Source organism: Micromesistius poutassou, assembly GCF_964030765.1.
Source record: "Micromesistius poutassou genome assembly, chromosome: 6".
NCBI lineage: Eukaryota > Metazoa > Chordata > Actinopteri > Gadiformes > Gadidae > Micromesistius > Micromesistius poutassou.
The window spans coordinates 7,685,660-7,704,661 of record NC_140276.1 but is presented as its reverse complement, the minus strand read 5'-3'; the positions used below and the strand labels follow the sequence as shown (position 1 = coordinate 7,704,661).

Sequence of the window (19,002 nt, the reverse complement as noted above, 5' to 3'; positions counted from 1 at the left end):
CGGGCCGTTGTACATCCCTGTTTGGTTCACTGACAAAAAAACGAAACATGATACCCGTTTCAGTCACAGCCGTTAATGGCACTGGACAGTTAGTGTGGTGTTAAGATGACGTGAGAATGTAGAGAGAGTTGTGTTCATAGTTCCACGTAGACAAGGCAGCATCAGTGCTCTTCACTTCAGTGTTATCGTTGATTCCCAATGACGATGACAAACACCAGTTTGACAATAAATAAATAAAGTGTTAAAAGCCACAACAGGGGGAGTTAAATAATCGTTCTTTCAGTGAGCTGGTATCGGTCTACTCAGCGATGGTTTTTTGTATTTAAGTGATGAAGGGGGTTTATAAATGAAGCTAAAACAATCTGGTTAAAGAGTTCTGGTTAAATTGCATGCAAAATATTTGGATGCCACAAGCATGCATCTATCTGGTGCAGTGTGTTAGCGCACGCTAGAACTGGTACAACATTCGTCTCCAACGCAAAATACTAATATCCAAATATATGATCTGTTCTTTTGTACAGTATTTACAGTGTGTAGCTGCTAAGTGTAAAATAGATGATTGTTCCTTCAATTTACAACTCCCCATAATTTGTATATATATACTTCAAGTTACTTCTAATACACGAACCGAGAAAGGAAAAAAAAACAAAATAAAAACAGTATCCTACTGCAGCGGTTTTTGAGCTTTAAATATTATGTTTTTAAATGTGCAACAAAGGAAGTAAATGTTTGAAAGTAGAATATACTTAATGTTTAGTCAGTTTGTGCAACACTATATTGAACACTTCTATGCTAATGTGTGATAATACCGTGTCATTGTGTTTTCAAGTCCTGCGACCCAGGCGCCTACTCCTGTTCAGGGAGGAAGGTCCTGATCGCTATACTCTGGTCGGACGGGGTCTCATGCACTGGGGAATGGGATTCCCAGTCAGAGAGATAGAGATAGAGACAGAAAGAGAAAGAGAAGGTTCCGGGGGATTGAGAGAAGAAAGGAGACATAAAGAGAGAAAAAATGGACAGATATATATATATATACAGTATATATCTATATATATATACACATAGAGAGAGACATAGAGAGAGTGTGAGAGTGTGAGGGAGAAACAAAGAAAAAAAGAGCAGTAGAGTAGATTGAAACGGTGAAGAGACGAGGAGGAAGAGAGAAAAATAATGATAGAAAAACAAACCCACAGAGGCAAAATGAGGGGAGGGAGAGAAAGAAAAAAAAGATAGAAAAATAGAACTATTAAGTACGAGAGAGAGCCTAGTCCCACGCCCAGGGTGAATGACACGACTACCTCCGATTGGCCTGTGAAACTTAAGATATCATCATCACTAGTGGAATGCTGGAAGGCACTGGTAGATCGCATCTCTCTTTCCAGCAGCACAACGGGCCGATAAGCCTGCAGGAGTGTGTGTTTGCGGTGTGCAGGTGTGCATGTGTGTACCTGTGTGTGACGGTGCGCCAGCTACCTGCATACACACGTGTGTGTGTGTGTGTGTGTGTGTGTGTGTGTGTGTGTGTGCATGTGCATGCATGTGTGTGGTTGTGTGTCTGTAGGGGTTTTGAATGGTGGGGTGAGGGGTTACGGCACTGGACCTGAGGTTATGGTCTAGGAATCATATCTGTGCTAGAGGAAGGACGTGGACGACCACCTCGTACTACTACCACTACTACTGCTGCTCCAGTGTGGCGACACCACCAACCAACTCAGTGTTTACACTCGGCTTTTCTTCACTGAAACCAAAAAAGATCAATTACACAGCAGACTAGAGACAAGTCTCAGGTCTCTTTTTAATTCTTCCTCCACCAATAGGTTATAAGGCCTTTAAGAAGGCAAAGCAAATGACATATTACGGCACATACACCCCCCCTTATGTACGGTGAACGCTGAGGCTGTAGAATGGTTCATCACGCCGCACAAGTCGCCATACTGTATGTTATGTATGATGGTTTAACTCCAACACAGAGAAATGTACTGTATGCATCTGAGGTCCACAGCAAACATGATCACATAACCATATATCAACAGACATGTCTCGTAACATTCCAATCGTAGAACAACAAAAAAAAAAAAACACCTTCATGAAACACAGATCAGCAGGTGGAGTGTGTCTGAAAGGCTGCCGGCGGGGCCCTGCTCCCAGGGGTCGCGACCTCTGTGTCCACATGGGACAGCTGTTGGTCGTCGTCGTTGGTTAAACAAACAGTTCGGGACCGGACCCCCGCCCCCCCCCCCCCCGGCATGGAGGACACACTGTAGTGCGGAGAAAGACGCTGAAAGAATTTAAATGTGCACCAGGAAGTGTGCATTGCTGCAGATTAGAGACAATATCCGGCATCCATCCCAGCCACCCGGCGCTCACCTTCCACCCCGCCCACAATGCATCCTGGCTTTCATTTTGTTACGTTCATGTTCACCTCGCCGTTGACTCGACCCGTTTCGAGTGGATCCTATTCCTCAATGAATGGGGCTTCACTCATTAACTCACTCTTGCACTCTTTCTGTCCTACCCTATCATTTTCTTTTGTGCTGCAAAAGTAGGCTTGATTCCAGCTTGAGGAACAGCAATTATACCCGGGTACACAGCTCCGTGCCACACTCTGCTAGGTACTACTCAGCACCAAACGGGGGCTGGCTCTGGGTGGATTTGGCTGTGCTTTTCATAGCAGGAGACAAAACAGGTCGTGAATCACTCGACACAGAGAGTTCCCTTCCGCAGCCAAAACACGTGCAAGAAACACCCTATGAGAGCCTCGCACCGCCACCCCTCATGAAAGCCTTCGTAGCCTCTGGGTGCAGAGCTCCTCCTGCACCACACGAACCAGACGCCGGCCCAGACAGTACGGGTTGGGATCCGTGTGAGAGGGAAGGTGCGCTCCAGCATTTGGCAGCTAAGACTCTCATTCTACTGGGCTGTACCCCCGACCACACCACCCCATAAACCACAGCCCCCCCCCCCCCACCTCCCCGCGGCCAGGAAACAGGATATTAATGTCCTGTTGAAAATGGCTGAGCAAAAAGCGTGTAGATGGTGTGAGGGTTGTTGAGGAGGCCATCGATTGGTCTCCCTGGCCCGATGCAACGCGGCCCCGTGGCAGACTGAGAGGCTCCCAGCTCGCCAGTTCCTCGTGGGAAAACCAACCGCTGGGAGGGCGAGGGAGAGAGCGAGAGAGATGGAGAGGGAGGGGGTGAGAGAGAGAGAGAGGGATGGAGAGGGAGAGGGAGAGAGAGAGAGGGATGGAGAGGGAGAAGGTGAGGGTGAAGGTGAGAGAGAGATAGAGAGGGTGAGAGAGAGAGAGAGAGGGTGAGGGTGAGAGAGAGAAAGAGAGAGAGAGGGAGAGGGTGAGAGAGTGAGAGAGAGATGGAGGGGGAGAGAGAGAGAGCGAGAGAGAGCGAAAGCGAGATGGAGAGGGAGAGAGAGAGAGTGAGAGCGAGAGGGAGAGAGAGATGGAGAGGGAGAGAGCCGGTTGACAGCTTGGATAGATCAGAGAAAGATGGAGAGAATGAAAGAGAAGAAAAAGGAAAAGGATGGAGGGAGGGGTATAGAAAGGTCTCAATGGTCGGGGTACTGATCAGAGGAGAGAGCTAGAGGAACGCAGAGAGTGTGAGCGAGAACAAGAGAGAAACTAAGATGGTCTATCACAGAGCAAGAGAGAGAACATGGAGGATGCAGCCTAGAACGATGACAGACCTCTGTAGAGCAGCGTAGTCGCTCTGTGATCACTGGATCTGAGTCGACGTTAATGCCGACAGCAAGGGGGGGGGGGGGGTGGGGGTGGGGTGGGGGGCGGTTGTGGGGGGGGGGAAAGATGCTACAGCCTGTAGATGACACATATCGTTATTCCACCTCCACCACAGTGAACGTACACAAGGTTCTCACCAGACACACACTCACAGAGCAGCACAGCAACAACAACTCACTTTTGTTTTTCGAATACGAATCACACGGCCAAATGACGCAGCCTCCACCTTTTGAACGGAGGGTTGAACACAGGTTTGGGGTTAGGATGGTGGCTCCCCCGAGGAACGGGTTTGGACAGAAAACACTTGATTAAGAAACCCCCCCCCCCCCCCCCGTGAAAAACATCTCGTGGACAACTTGTGGACAATCAGAGAGCGTGGTCGTCGTAGTGACGGTGCGGGTTCGAGGGGGGGGGGGGGGGGGCGGAGTTTGTGGAGGTGTGTCGCGGTGGGAGAAGCTTGACCAATAAAAAAACAGAACAGAACAACAAAACCAAGAATGGTGTTTTCTTCAGTCCTCCTTGGTGCTACCAACTCCTCTGGTCACGAAAATATTAACACAGGTCCTTCTTCTTCAAAAGTCTCTCTCTCGTCGAACATGTGTGTGTGTGTGTGTGTTTTTTTTCCTGTTTTTTTTTTTGAATATATTCTTCATCGTTTCGGATGTTAATCACCCGACGTTTTTTTTTGTTTTAGTGCTTCTAAGAAAAATAGCTGGTCCTTTCCGGAAGAGTCTCTCTCAAGTGTCTTATTTCTTAAATGGAGCTAATCTACTAAAATTCTGCCAGAAGGGAGCCTGGCCGCGTTTGGATTGACTTAATTCAAAAACCTCCGATTGCGTCATGTCCTCCGTGACCTCAAAGTGTCCCGCCGACAGGGGGTCCGGGGGGGGCGGGTACGAGGGCGGCGTGCACCTGTTCACACCTGGGAAACGCAGGTGCAATAGAGCGGGGGGGTGGGGGGGGGGGGGAGGGAGGGAGGAGGGGGGGAGGGGGGGGCGGGGCAACAAAGCGTAAAAAAATAAAAAGAGGGGCAGGAGGAAGATAACAGAAGAAGAAGAGGAAGAACGGTTATCAGCGGTGCGTCCGAACGAGCGACACAACGACACGACATCGATTCATGCGTCTACCGATAAAGCAAAGAAAACACCCCGCCGACGACACACACACACACACACACACACACACACACACACACACACACACACGCACGCGCGCGCACACAAGACTGAACTACTGAAAGCACAAACGGGCACATACCGATATAAACTATTATGAGTACTATGTACTATGAGTACTATTAATATACGTTCTGTGTCTTTTAATCACAGATATATATGTATATATATATATATATATATATATATATAACGATATATATGGTGCGGTATCCTTATGGGCACTAGAATGATAGCGGAGATGGAATTAAGTGAAGACCAGCCTAAGTTATGACACAAGGGAGACCAAAGACACTATTCAAACCAACCTGGTGGTGAGACGCAAACAAGAGAACCCATTGATGACGTGAAGGGACACACTGATAGGACGGGGCGTTTTGACAGGGGACGCGGTTCGTCTTTGTTTATCCGACCGCTTGTTTGTTTGAATAGTTCTCTCAAGACTTCAAAAAACACCAAAGTGCCAAAAATAGATTGAACAAATAAGCTGGGCTACGGCCTACTAAAGTAATATTTCTACAGCCTACAAGCATCACAGCTACTGTATGCTAGTGTTATCAAAAACTACGAGTACAATCAATATTTGGAGATGAAATAATATTAAAAAAAAAAAAAAGTTGCCATGGCATCTTGGAGGTAAAATAAGAATAAGGATTTTGTTTTTTTCATCCCAAACACTGTTCAGCAGTTTGATAGCTTTGTCAGTGAGACCTATTCTATGTTGAACAGTCAAGATAAGGCTTGACAGCAGATTGGTCAGCGACCTGCATGCGCTTATGCCGATGCTAATCACAACAGCTTCCAATACTGCATGAGCAGTTGCCATGGCATCTTGTTGCGCTAGCGCTAGGGTAGTAACTCTAATGCATATACCTTTATCATTCTCAAACCATGTCCATATAACATGGCCCTCTTTCTCAAGATGAAATCTATAAATGAATCTGAAATTCAAGAGAGTACTTCACCTTGTGCCAGAGCCAATGTGTACACATACAACACTAAGTTAAACACACACAACAACATGTCTGACAGAACATATACCGCCGGAAGCCTAACGTTAGAGAGAACATTCCAGCATGTCATTAGTTAATTCAGATCCCAAACGGATTGTCATGCTTGTTATGGAACTCACAATAGCAACGCGTTAGCCTCGGTAAATGTAAATGGTCAATGCATTGTGTACATCAGATGTGCATCTAGCCTGCTGTTAAACTAGCTTATCCAGTAGCTCCTAGGTAGCAGCAGTTTGGGCATGTGGGTCATTTGTCTTTCATGCCCTGATGAATTGCTTCGTAAATGTGTTTCTTTTGTTATGAATTTTTTTTTCTTTTTAAATGTATACTAATTGATCACGTTTGTTCATAATTAAAAGCAATGGACTAATTGTTATTAGCAAGTTGTTGCATGGTAAAAATGTATCCGAACCATAGGTTATTTAAGACTAAATGTAAAAAACAGTTCATGATGCATCAGATGTTTGGGTTAAGTTCAGGAATAGATTTGTTTCATGTATGCTATAATAGCATCAGGACAGGATAGTGATGGGCCACACATGGCTGAAACAGTGGTGTCGCTCTCTGAACTCATACGTCATGCAACAGTCCTCTGTCTTTTCATTGGTGCTTACTTCACAGAATAGGACGGAAAGCCGTCGTATCATATAGCGCATGATGCCAGGGATATTTACCGTAACTCGACAACGGACAGAATATATACAACGCATATAGTAATAATAATAAGAGAAATGTTCCTAGCTTGAAAAAAAACTAGTATAAGTAGAGAGCTTGTCAAAGTACAGTCATAAACACAGCATTTAACATTTATAAATTCACATTTACATTCAGGTTTTAAAGAGGTAGAGAAGTAAGCAGGAGAGTGGGAAAAGTAAACAGCAATGAGAAGACAGAGCAGACCAGCGAAGAGAAGAAAAGGAGAATCACCTGGTATCTTCTTGTTGCCTCACCTTTCTGTTTGGTCACCTTTCTCACTGTCATGGCCGCCTGCCGCTTCTGGTACTCTGAGATCTCGAAACCTTAGCGATTAAGGAATAATGGACAGTGAGACAAAAGTTATTTTACAGTCCTGACCGGCTTGCTGCACATCATGCTGCGTATCACACGGCTAATAACTGAAGGAATGAATCATTTGACACACGGTATAACAATAAAATATTTTATTAGTTCCGCATTATGTTGACTAGAGGATTGCATCGATAGCAACGGTCTGTTATTCATAGTAGTGGTCTGCTATTCAGAAATAACAAACAGTAGAATGCCATCAGAGGTGAGTAATCAACCAAGCCATGTCATAAACAAACACAGACTTTCATACTTTCATACTTTTCATCATATAAAATGTATGTGTGCCCGTGCGTGCGTGTGAGTGTGTGTATTTTTGTATGTATGCATGTTTGATGCGTGTGTGCGTGCGTATGAAGAGTTAAAGATACTTTTTTTTTTTTTTGATGTTTTAGATGTACTGTTTTGTAATGTTAAGGTGAAAAAAACAACAGCAACTTCAGTATGCTTTGTGTTACCAAGAGTGTTAACCACATATATTACCATACCATTAATTTAAAACAAAACAAACAACGGTATCCATTTCAAATGTTGCTTTTTGAAACGTATTCACACCGTATAGAACTGAAACACTCGAATCAAGTGTGCGAATCAAACGCCGAGATCCACCTCCACAGACTTCAAAAATGTCTACGTCAGGGTAGCGGTTCGGCACAATTTAAAAACAACACATTGATGCTTGTATGTGACGCGCGCCAACAAAGCAGAGACACGAGGCTACAACTCACAACACAGGGAGACGCATTCCAATTTTTCTGTCTTCCAGAAAATAACTTTTCGTGCTATATTTAGTAGTCTGTAATCCGTTGCCCATTTTTCTTTGCTCCCAGTGTGATGCAGCATGGCTCGAGTACTAGAATATAAATCACCAGGCCCCTTGTGAATGAGAGTAATGCCTTCCAAAACGGCGCGGCGGCGGAGGAAGTAACGGCGTGGGGGGGGGGGGGGGGGGGGTGGGGGGTGGATGTGGGCGGAGTTTGGCGGCGGGGGAAGACTCACCGATTTTCTCGTCCTCCTGCACCATCTTCCTCTCCTCGTGGAAGGCCCTGAGCCAGCGGATCTTCTCCTCCAGCTTCTTGGCCAGGAAGATGTGGATCTCCTCGCTGTCCTTGTTGCACAGCTTGAAGGCGTTCTTCACACTGACGTTGAAGTCGTCGTCCCGGCCGTCCACGGCGTCGCGCACCTCGTAGCGGTCCATGTCGATGCGCCCCTTGTAGTACAGGATGTCGCGACGGATCAGGTCCTGTGCCACGGACGGACGGACAGACGGACAGACGGACAGACGGACAGATGGACAGACAGACGGACAGACAAGCAGACATTTTGAGCGTTTGCAGGTTCAGGAAAAAAATGCTAGAGGAAGCCTTCAAGCTGAAATCTATGTTTGCGTTAGCTTTCGGCTAAATCTTAAGTTCATTGCACTTTATTTATTTTATTACTTCATTTTATTGTGCACTTTCTACAATGCCTTTTTTGTTACTTTGCCTTTATTGTCTATTTTATCTCATTGTTTTATTTTATGAAGATGTTTCTATGTGAAGCACTTTGAGTCCGCCTCGTGTATGCTGTATAAATAAAGTTGCCTTGCCTTCAATAGGATTTGTGTGTGTGTGTGTTTAGGCGTCAAGGTCATTTCAAAATGTGACACCTTTCTGGTATGCAAACATGTTTTTAAATAAAGCATCTAGTAATGACACTTGCTGTGACATCCCGTTTTCATGTCTGGGAATTAATAAAGTACATCTTAACTGTATCTTTAGGCCAATCCATACTGTGTGTGTGTGTGTGTGTGTGTGTGTGTGTGTGTGTGTGTGTGTGTGTGTGTGTGTGTGTGTTTTGGAAGAGGAAGCTCAATGTTCCGGTTGTGGAGCCCAGAGCCTGAAATAATGGATTTATTCAAGCTAAATTAAACACCTCACCCACTGCAACTGCTATCGCTAATGCAGTGATTTGTAACACTTCCAGTGTAATGTGTGTGCTCATGCGTGTGTGCATTTGTGTGTGGCTTTTTGTGTGTGCGTTTGTTTCTGTGTGGGTAAAGGGGTTGTGCTGCGTGCAGAAATATGCTTACATTATCGGAGTGGAGGATTACAAATAGAAACTGATAATACATTGTGTGTTGTTACTTTGAATATGACCCAAAGAATAACCAGATGTGAACCAGATGTGAAACTCTCCAAAAATGTTTGGAGGAATACTTCCAGGAAAGAGAGGCCTATTCCCCCCCCAGCGCCCTTCTTGGTTCCGTCTTTGTTCTAGAACCAAGATGCTCGCTGGGTGGATAAACCAGCCCTCAACCCTGTCTGCTTATTCTTCAGTGAGCGAGAAACAAACGCTATGAGCCCTTACCCTCACCCTAAAACCGGCCCAAAAAAGCCTTTGCCAATGAGCGTGCAGAGATAAAGCGCTCTCCGGCCCCTGATTAGGGAGATAAGATGAAAGAGAAGGAAGGAAAAGCAACGAGCAACACGACAGCCGACACGCCCAGAGGCGAGCGCCATTGAAATTGTTGTTGGTACCGAGAATCCTGTCGGAGGAAGCGCTAAAACAAAAGACACAGGATTTATATTCAAGAGTCTCTCTCTCTCTCCCTCTCTCCCTCTCTCTCCCTCCCTCCCTCCCTCTCTCCCCCTCTCTCTTGGAGGGATCTTCTCCCTCTCTCTCTCTCTCTCGGAGGGATCCTCTCTCTCTCTCCTTCTCTCCCTCCCTCCCTCTCTCTCCCCCTCTCTCCCTCTCCGACCCATAGTGGAGGGGGGCGATTGGTATATGGGTGCTTAGCAGGGGGTGTGGGGGGGGCGAGATCTATGTTAACAGTACAATAACACAGGCTGCAGCCCACTGCAGACCACAGACATACCGGCGCGCATTCCGACAGCACTGCAGATGTATAGACAGATAGCCAGGGGAGGGGCGCAGGACCAAAGGAAATGGAAGAAGGAGACAACATAGATAAGTGTTGACTTGACTTTTTATGCCTTCTTTGTGATTGTGCCTCCTACTGTGGCTAGAGTACAGCATTTGTGTGTGTGTGTGTGTGTGTGTGTGTGTGTGTGTGTGAGTGTGTGTGTGTGTGTGTGTGTGTGTGTGAATGATGATGATTCACAGTAGTGATCGGTTCTAAGCTCGCTTGTGTATGCGTGTGTCAACACACATTTATGTTTTATGTTTCAATTTGTTTTTGTGTGTGCGTGCATGGGTTTGTGTGTGCGTGTGTGTGTATGTGTGTATATTTTTGTGTGTGTCAGTGTATATCGGTGTGTGTATGTCAGTGTATATCGGTGTGTGTGTGTGTGTGTGTATATATGTTTGTGTGTGTCAGTGTATATTGGTATGGTTGTGTGTCTGTGTGTGTGTGTCTGCGTGTGTGTGTGTGTGTGTGTGTGTTTGTGTGTGCGTGGTAAAATGCAGCCAAGTGTGAACATCTTTCTGACAGGGGTGCAGCTCCCTGGTACATTAGGGCCTGGATCTGCACATCTTCATTCTTTGACAGGAGGTCAGTTCGTGTTGGACGGGTTTTCACTCAAGGGGACGGCAGCCACAACATTACGTCATATATTGAGTTTCTAAGCCTTCAAAGGGGTCCTTTTGAAGTACTAAATATAACCATCTTTAAATATCCCGTAGTGCAAGAAAGCAAAACTTTGAAAAGGCTGAGCTGAAGATGCGGTCATTAGATTAAAAGAGTAAATCAAAAAAAAGGGTGAGACGGTGGACAGACAGAGAGAAGGGGGAGAGAGAGTGTGATGGAGAGGGTGAGAGAGGGAGAGAGAGCGAGAGAGAGAGAGGATAGACAAGGAGACAGACAAGCGTGATACGAGAAGAGGGCATTCGAAGGAAAGTGAGAGCGTTGAAAAGATAAAGAAAAGGAGAGAATATATGGAGAGAGAAAGAAGGAGAGAGAGAGAGAGAGACAGAGAGCGAGGGAGATGACAAACAGCAAAGAGCAGTACAAGAAGATAGGAAAAGATGAAAAGATGACGAGAAAGCACAATTATTTATTCTACTGCAATCTCCTACTGCAAAGAGCGGTAGAAGACAGTATCTTAGCAAACTAAAAAGATAAGGAGAAAACAAGAAATATATCAAGAGCGAGAGAGAAAGGGAGAGAGAGCATTGTAAATACCGTGTATGTACAGTGTATCTTTAATTTTTCTGTTTATGGGAGATACTGGAATTTTTGACGTATTCAACATTTTACTTTTTAGATATTGAGTTTTTAATATTCTTATATTTGATATGTGCTTATATTTTGTATTTAACGTTTTACACATTGACCACCTAATTGTTCACCTGCTTTTGCGATGTTAACGTTTGTTTCTCATCAAAGTTTTTTCTAATTTAATTTAATTTAATTGAAAGAGGGAGAGAGAGCAAGAACGAGAGACCAAGAGAAAGAGAGAGCGAGAGCAAGAGATAAGAGAAGAGAGTGAGAGACAAAGAGAAAGAGAGAGAGAGAGAGAGCAAGAGTGAGAGATAAGAGAAAGGGCGAGAGAAAGAGAGACAGACAGACAGAGCAAGAGAGAGAGACCAAGAGAAAGAGAGAGAGAGAGAGAGAGAGCAAGAGATAAGAGAAGAGAGCTAGAGACAGAGAGAGAGAGAGAGAGAGAGAGAGAGGGGAAGAGAACGAGAGACCTACCTTCTTACAGAGGACTAACTGGTGATCGAACAGGAAAAAGACGCGCTGCTGACTCCGCCCGTACGGCTGGTAGATCCACGACAGCTCCCCGGTGTAGATCAGCTCAGAGCTCCGGTCCAAGATGTCATCGCCCTGCACGGACGCACAGAGCGCACAAATTAGTGGAACACACTCACACACACACACAAACACACGCACACGCATGCACACACACACGCACACGCATGCACACACACACGCAAGTCTCCGCTGCTTAGCATCACTAGCCGTGTTTACATGGACACTTCTGATCGGATTATAAGTGGAAGAACAGCTCAATCGGAATAAAAAATGATAATTTACTGTATAAGCCTCAATCGGAATACAATTCTCTGATCGGACGAGAAACTGACGTCACTGTGCTGTCATCCTCCTTCTTAATTGAGAATAGCTCTCTCCTGCTCGGCTTTCATTAAAATCAAATACATAAAAATGCCAAATAGTGATCAGACGTCCATTAAGTCGCCGCCGGTCCAAATGTGGCAGGTGTGCGCGAGAGACATACGAAGAGAGACATACGCTTATCACTTTTGTAAATGCCATACATACAGTACATTCAGATTGCATGGTAGGAATAGATCTATTCCGATTAGAAATCGAATCGGATCAGCAGTGTCCATGTAAACGCGACTTCTGAGACTCAGTAGCTGTATAAATAGGTCAGATACAAATAAAGAACACTCGTTTATTCAGTCAATCCAACAATAAAATCATTAAGGACGGTCAAAATTAAACATACGTCTAACGTCTAATATCGTGCATGTCATTTGGCTTTGCTGTTTCGTAGTGTGTAGTGTGTACGTTTGTGATTCAGGTCTCGCTTGTAAAATACGCTCAAAACCTTTGATGAAACTCACGACGCTGTATAAATAGAGTTTGTGGGTCGGCTTAGCTCAGGAGGTAGAGCAGGTTGACTTGCAACTGGAAGGTTGCTAGTTCGGTCCCCGGCTCCTCCTAGTGTCCCTGAGCGAGACACTTACCAGCTGGCTGTCGACTCCGCCGTCAGTGTGTATTAACCGTTGTAAGTCGCTTTGGATAAAAGCGTCTGCTAAACGCCCTGAATGTAACGTAAATGAGTTTAAACACAAATAGAAAAATATTCATCGGAGGCCATATTAGACATCGATATCTCCCCCCCAAAAAAAGAAAATCCTGACTCTCGGCCAAGCGGGGGTTATCTTGAGACTCATCTATACATCGATGCTTTCTTCATTTTCTCCTCCTCATGTCCGCGGCTCACCTCCCAGTCCAGAACGGAGGCCTGCCATTGGGCGATCTTGTCGATATTCTCCAGCCTCCTCTTCCTCTCATTGATCTGCTGAGTGACGTTCCGCATCACCGCCAGGGCCGCTGCCACATAGCGATAGTCACTATGGAGACAGGACACACACACACACACACACACACACACACTTCATAAGGCTGTGTTGCACGCTCCAGTAAAAGCCTCTTCTTGCGGGGATGCTCGTTAAAATAAAGGACACAATTGTATCTGGGGTGAAAGAACGGGCAAAGCCTAATAAAAGACACACACACACACACGCACGCACGCACGCACGCACGCACACACACACACACACACACACACACACACACACACACACACACACACACACACACACACACACACACACACACACACACACACACACACACACACACACACACACACACACACACACACACACACACACACGACCACTCCCACAAACCATTTCCACCGTTTCTCCCCAGCTAGGAGTGGATAAGTCTAAGCCCTCCCTCGTCTGAACCCTGCTCAGCTCGGTGTAATTCCGTAGCCCGAATTAACTGATAGAAAAAAAAAAAAAAAGGACTGATCAGATCAGATCAGATCTCGGTCGACGGTTGTATTGAATCTGGGTTTTATTGTGTGTGTGTGTGTGTGCGCGTGTGCGTGCGTGCGTGCATGCGTGAGTGCGTGCGTGAGTGTGAGTGTGTGTGAGTGTGTATGCTGCAGCATCTGTGTATCTGGCAGATCCTCCAGAGCTCTGTTAAACACAGGGCCCTGGCAGCAACAGTCGGCGGAGCTGGCACGCCGCGCCCTCCCTGGCTGAGAGCGGGCCCCGCTGCCGGGCTCGTGAATGACCCAGTGCTGCCTGACACTCACTGATTGCTTCTCATCACTGTTCGCTGGGCTGTGAGTAGGCTTGTTTGTCTCACACACACACATACACACACACATACACACGCACACACATCACACACATCACACACACATCCGTACCAGCACACATACGATGTCGTTTTCTGTGTGTGTGTGTGTGTGTGCTATGCTGCATTGAAATATGACCTTCCGTTATCATGGTTTCAGTAATTAATGCCCTTTATTGTGCTCCAAACTATGGACAGATGTTCACTTAGACGCCTGCGATGCTGCAGAGTCAGACACATGAATAGACTCATTACTTTGTGTCATAAAGCTGCGCAGAATCATGCAGAGCAACCTATTCTCCTGTATGGGTGTTACAAAGTGAAATCATAACGCAAGGTTCACAAATTAATCATAGCCTGTTGTGGCTACGACAGCTTCCCTGTGCATATGATAGCTTCCCTGTGCAGATTGCCTGCCTTGGCAACGCTAACTCCACTGTGCGCACAATAGTTTCCCTGGCTTCTGCAATAGCTTCCCTCTGCTACGCTAGCTTCCATGCAAAAAACGAGCTGCCTTTGCGCTACGATAGCTTCCATGTTCAATGATAGCTTCCTTCCCCGTCGATAGCTCCTCGTTGTACAGCTACGACAGAGCTTCTTTATATCCAATAATTCCTGCGCTTGCTAGCTTCCTTGCTCTACAATAGCTTCCTTGTGCTATTATTATACCTTCACTGCACTACGAGTACCTGTGTTAACTTCCCTGCTCCGTGATGACCTGCCTGGGTGTATGTTGGCGTCCCTGCCCTACAATAGCCTGTCTGGCCGCATGTTGGTCTTAATTTGCTACACTAGTTTCCTGGCTTTATGCGCTATGATAGCCTATCTGGGCAAACTTAGGCTTTCCTGCACTACAATAGCCTGCCAGGGCGTACAATAGCTTTCCTATGCTACGATAGCCTGCCTGGGGCTGTGACTGTCTGCCTTGGCACACGTTAGCTTCCCTGTGCGATGATAGCCTGGCTGGGCGTGTGTTAGCCTCCGTCCAGGCTACGGTAACAATGCCCGAGTGTGCGATAAGATTCCCTGCACTGTGACACTGAGGTAATACTGAGGTAATATTTTGGTCAATATTGCAAATCACGATTATTCAAACGATTATTTTTGAGTTTGAAAGACACGATGCATTTATTCAGCATTTCTCTCCAAAAAGAAAACACTTTGTAACTGAGAACGTTTGAAATTTCCCCTTCAAAAAATACACAAAATGTTAAAATAGAAAATATTGTACAAATATGTATTCTATAAAATAATAATAATAAAAAATATATATATCATAATTTCAACTCGATTATTATTAGTTTGGAGATCGTTTGACCCCCAAAAAACGATCAGAATTCAATGAGTTGCACAGCCCTAGTTGCACAGTAGTAGCCCTAGTCCTAGTAGTCCTAGTCCTAGTAGTCCTAGTAGCCCTAGTAGTCCTAGTCCTAGTAGTCCTAGTCCTAGTAGCCCTAGTAGTCCTAGTAGTCCTAGTCCTAGTAGCCCTAGTCCTAGTAGTCCTAGTAGCCCTAGTCCTAGTAGTCCTAGTAGTCCTAGTAGCCCTAGTCCTAGTAGCCCTAGTCCTAGTAGTCCTAGTAGCCCTAGTCCTAGTAGTCCTAGTAGTCCTAGTAGCCCTAGTAGTCCTAGTCCTAGTAGCCCTAGTCCTAGTAGCCCTAGTCCCAGTAGTCCTAGTAGCCCTAGTAGCCCTAGTCCCAGTAGTCCTAGTAGCCCTAGTCCTAGTAGCCCTAGTCCTAGTAGTCCTAGTAGCCCTAGTCCTAGTACTAGTAGTCCTAGTCCTAGTAGCCCTAGTCCCAGTAGTCCTAGTAGCCCTAGTCCTAGTAGCCCTAGTAGTCCTAGTAGCCCTAGTCATAGAAGCCCTAGTCCTAGTAGTCCTAGTAGCCCTAGTCCTAGTAGCCCTAGTAGCCCTAGTCCTAGTAGCCCTAGTCCTAGTAGTCCTAGTAGCCCTAGTCCTAGTAGTCCTAGTCCTAGTAGCCCTAGTCCTAGTAGTCCTAGTAGCCCTAGTCCTAGTAGTCCTAGTAGCCCTAGTCCTAGTAGCCCTAGTCCTAGTAGTCCTAGTAGCCCTAGTCCTAGTAGTCCTAGAGTAGGACTACTAGGACTAGGGCTACTAGGACTAGGGCTACTAGGACTAGGACTACTAGGACTCCTAGTAGTCCTAGTCCTAGTAGCCCTAGTCCTAGTAGTCCTAGTAGCCCTCGTCCCCAGCCCTCACCTGTGCTCCTGCGCCGTGTACTTGAGCAGCTCGGCCAGCTGAAGAGGGTATTTGCAGATCTTCTGGACCGGGGTGAGCAGGAAGCCGTCTATGGCGATGTCGATCATCTGCTGGAGCAGGCGGCAGGCCTCGAAGAAGTGCTGGTACCGGCCGTCCCGCATCAGCTTGCTGAGCTCCATGCAGGCGTCCAGGTGGTTGTTGCAGTACTCAGAGTAGATCCAGAAGCCGTCTTGCTGTGGAGACGGACCGAGGAGCAGAGAGAGAGAGAGAGAGAGAGAGAGAGAGAGCATACAATGAGAAAAACGTCTATTTCCACATCTATTTGTAGATCTATATCTATATCTACGTGTCTATCTATATATTTTTACCTATATCTACGTATATCTATATCTATATATAATTTTACATATATTTAAACATTTTAATGTCTGGTAGAGGGTTACAAAACTGGCAAATTAAAACATGCACAGTGGCAAACAACATTTCTAATTAGGTTAGTGTAAGTTGGTCGGTTGCCTTGAATCTCACCTCATTTCACTTTAAATGATGCACGCGTTACATAAACCTGAAGTAATTAAAATAGTCTTATCCATATATTCACCAATGTTTGTTTATGCATATAACATCCCCCCATGTTATATAACTGCACCTGAAGCAATAACATTTTATTTGTAATATTGTGCGCACCCAAGAGGCCTGACTAAGCACCACTGTTTTTGTGTGTGTGCATGAGCGTGTGTGTGTGTGTGTGTATGAGCGTGTGTGTGTGTGCATCAGCGAGTGTGTGTGTGTGTGCATGAGCGTGTGTGTGTGCATGACCGTGTGCGTTTGTATGTGTGTCTATGCATGTATGCGTGCGTGCGTGCGTGCGTGCGGGTGTGTATGCATGCATGCTTGTGTGTGTACGTGCGTATGCGTCTGTTTGTGGGTGCGTATGCAAGGGTGTGCGCGTGTGTATGCAAGGGTGTGTGTGTATGTGTGTGTGGAATGCGTGGATGCGTGCGTGCGTGCGTGTGTACGCTCACGTGTTCCAGAAAGCAGGGCCCTATCTCAGAGAGGTGGGGGTCCTCTGTGTTGTACTGTTTCTCCAGGTCTCTGACGAAGCCCATCTGGAAGCGGTAGATGTCTTCGATGTTCCCAAAGATCACCCTCAGCTGGTCGTCGTTGAACATGTCCACGCGCTTCCTGCACTGCCGCAGGTAGCCCTAGGAACCACGGCAACGGCGGGTGGAGACATGTGGTTAATTAGACGGAGGGAAACTGTAAATCAGCTGACACTGCAGCATTGGAATACGTACTGGGGGGGAAGGGCTCTTAGTCCAACCAGGATACACAGGTGTTGAAACAAGATAAGGATCAGGCTGTTGATGATGATGATGATGATGTGTATCTAACACACGTTCAAAAACAAACACTGAGGTTGTCGGGATCCCGTGATCCTTGCGTGGTGTTTGGATAGAGAGATAATCCAAACCACTCCACCACCGCACAAAAACAACAACAGCAAAATAACACAACACAAAAAAAATCGAACTATGCCTAACACTCAAAATTAAACTTGTCCTGCCGCTTCACAAACCTCTGCCCTTCAGTTTACAAATGTGAATAGTTTGTATCGCTTGCTTGCCAAGTGTCAGAGCAAGTGGACAGCAGCGGATCAGATTGGATCAGCCTGTGCCACGCTGCAGTAGCAATGCAGCAGTGCTGTACGCAGGTATCTGCATGTTGAGCTGCACAGCCTAGTGCCAGGATAAAGGGGAGCGTGATTGCAATCTCACACCCTATCTATCTGGTGGATCTAAGAAAACACAGAAACAGGTCTGAACATAAACCAGAGAGGCATTCGTAGCCCCGTGGCCGGACTATGCAGCCAAGAAGAAACGGAACACGCAGAATCCTCCCACATTGTTATTATTATATTAGATGACGTGATCTAGAAGATCGACTTTGAGTGCAATGCACTTAATATCGACACCGCTGCTGTGGCTCACAAAAAGCAACTGGAAGCAAGAAAGCTTGGTTTCCTCCTGTACCAAATGTGCCTTACATGCAGTGCCTGAAACGCTTGTGCAGCATTACAGTGTGATGCAGAACAGCGTGATGCCTGGGACCATGTGTCTTTCTGAAGACATGCCTCTAAAGCCAGGCTTTTATCCATAGTGGGGACCGGAATTGTGTGTATCCCACGGGCTGTTTCATGTTATCTGTGATGCGGTACATACATTTTTCTATTACCCTTTTAATACCCTTTAGGAGCTGATTTAAAGATGTGTTCCCTTCCTACTCTTTTTGAGAAGCAACTATACACCCGCTTCTTAGTCACGCGGGAACCAAAACTGAGGGGGCTTTAACGAACAAGGAGTAGCTGATGAGAAAATGGCAGGACTTTTAATTTCAGGGGTCAACTGCTCCTTTAGAACATCACACACACCGACACACACAGACACACAAAACACAATTCACATCAACTGGCTTCCAAGCCCTGACGGAATTAGCCCCACGGTTTCACACTGCCAAGCAGTTTTCCCCCCGTTTCCCCTTCGCAGGGCGGACGGAGAATGTGCGTGCGTGTGGTTGTTCCTGACTCTATTTAGCGCCTCCTCACCTCACAGATGTCCTTGAGGTGTTTGATGTAGTGTCTCTCTGTGCTCATGATCTCATTAATGACGTTGGCTCTCATCTGGTCACGGTTCTGGAGCGGTGATCCCAAGCACAGGCAGTCATTGGTCGGGTCCAGGTGCCCGTTCTGCACCTCACTGGTTCCCTCGGCTGGCTCCGCCCCTCCGTCCTCCTGGTTTACCCAAAGCTGAGGACGGAAATACACATTCGAGGGCGCATGCACATCCACACACACATGCACGCAAACATACGCAGGTGTGTGCGCCCACACACATACACACGCATTCACACAGAGATCAAGCACAAATAAGGACACACAACAC

The 19,002-nt window shown here is 46.3% G+C and overlaps 1 protein-coding gene across 1 annotated transcript in view; it reads right to left on the bottom strand.

Moving 5' to 3' along the window:
• Window positions 1-4,271: 4,271 nt before the first annotated feature.
• Window positions 4,272-19,002, bottom strand: part of LOC311344800 (rho guanine nucleotide exchange factor 9-like) — a gene marked incomplete at its 5' end in the record, with an annotated part of 95,014 nt that continues 80,283 nt past the window's right edge. The window contains 8 exons of the mRNA XM_084469139.1: window positions 4,272-4,670; window positions 6,887-6,955; window positions 8,001-8,244; window positions 11,638-11,769; window positions 12,917-13,046; window positions 16,061-16,293; window positions 17,086-17,265; window positions 18,666-18,866. Of these exons, the coding sequence (XP_084325265.1) occupies window positions 4,495-4,670; window positions 6,887-6,955; window positions 8,001-8,244; window positions 11,638-11,769; window positions 12,917-13,046; window positions 16,061-16,293; window positions 17,086-17,265; window positions 18,666-18,866 (1,365 nt within the window). The 3' untranslated portion in view covers window positions 4,272-4,494. The remainder of the gene's footprint in view (window positions 4,671-6,886; window positions 6,956-8,000; window positions 8,245-11,637; window positions 11,770-12,916; window positions 13,047-16,060; window positions 16,294-17,085; window positions 17,266-18,665; window positions 18,867-19,002) is intronic.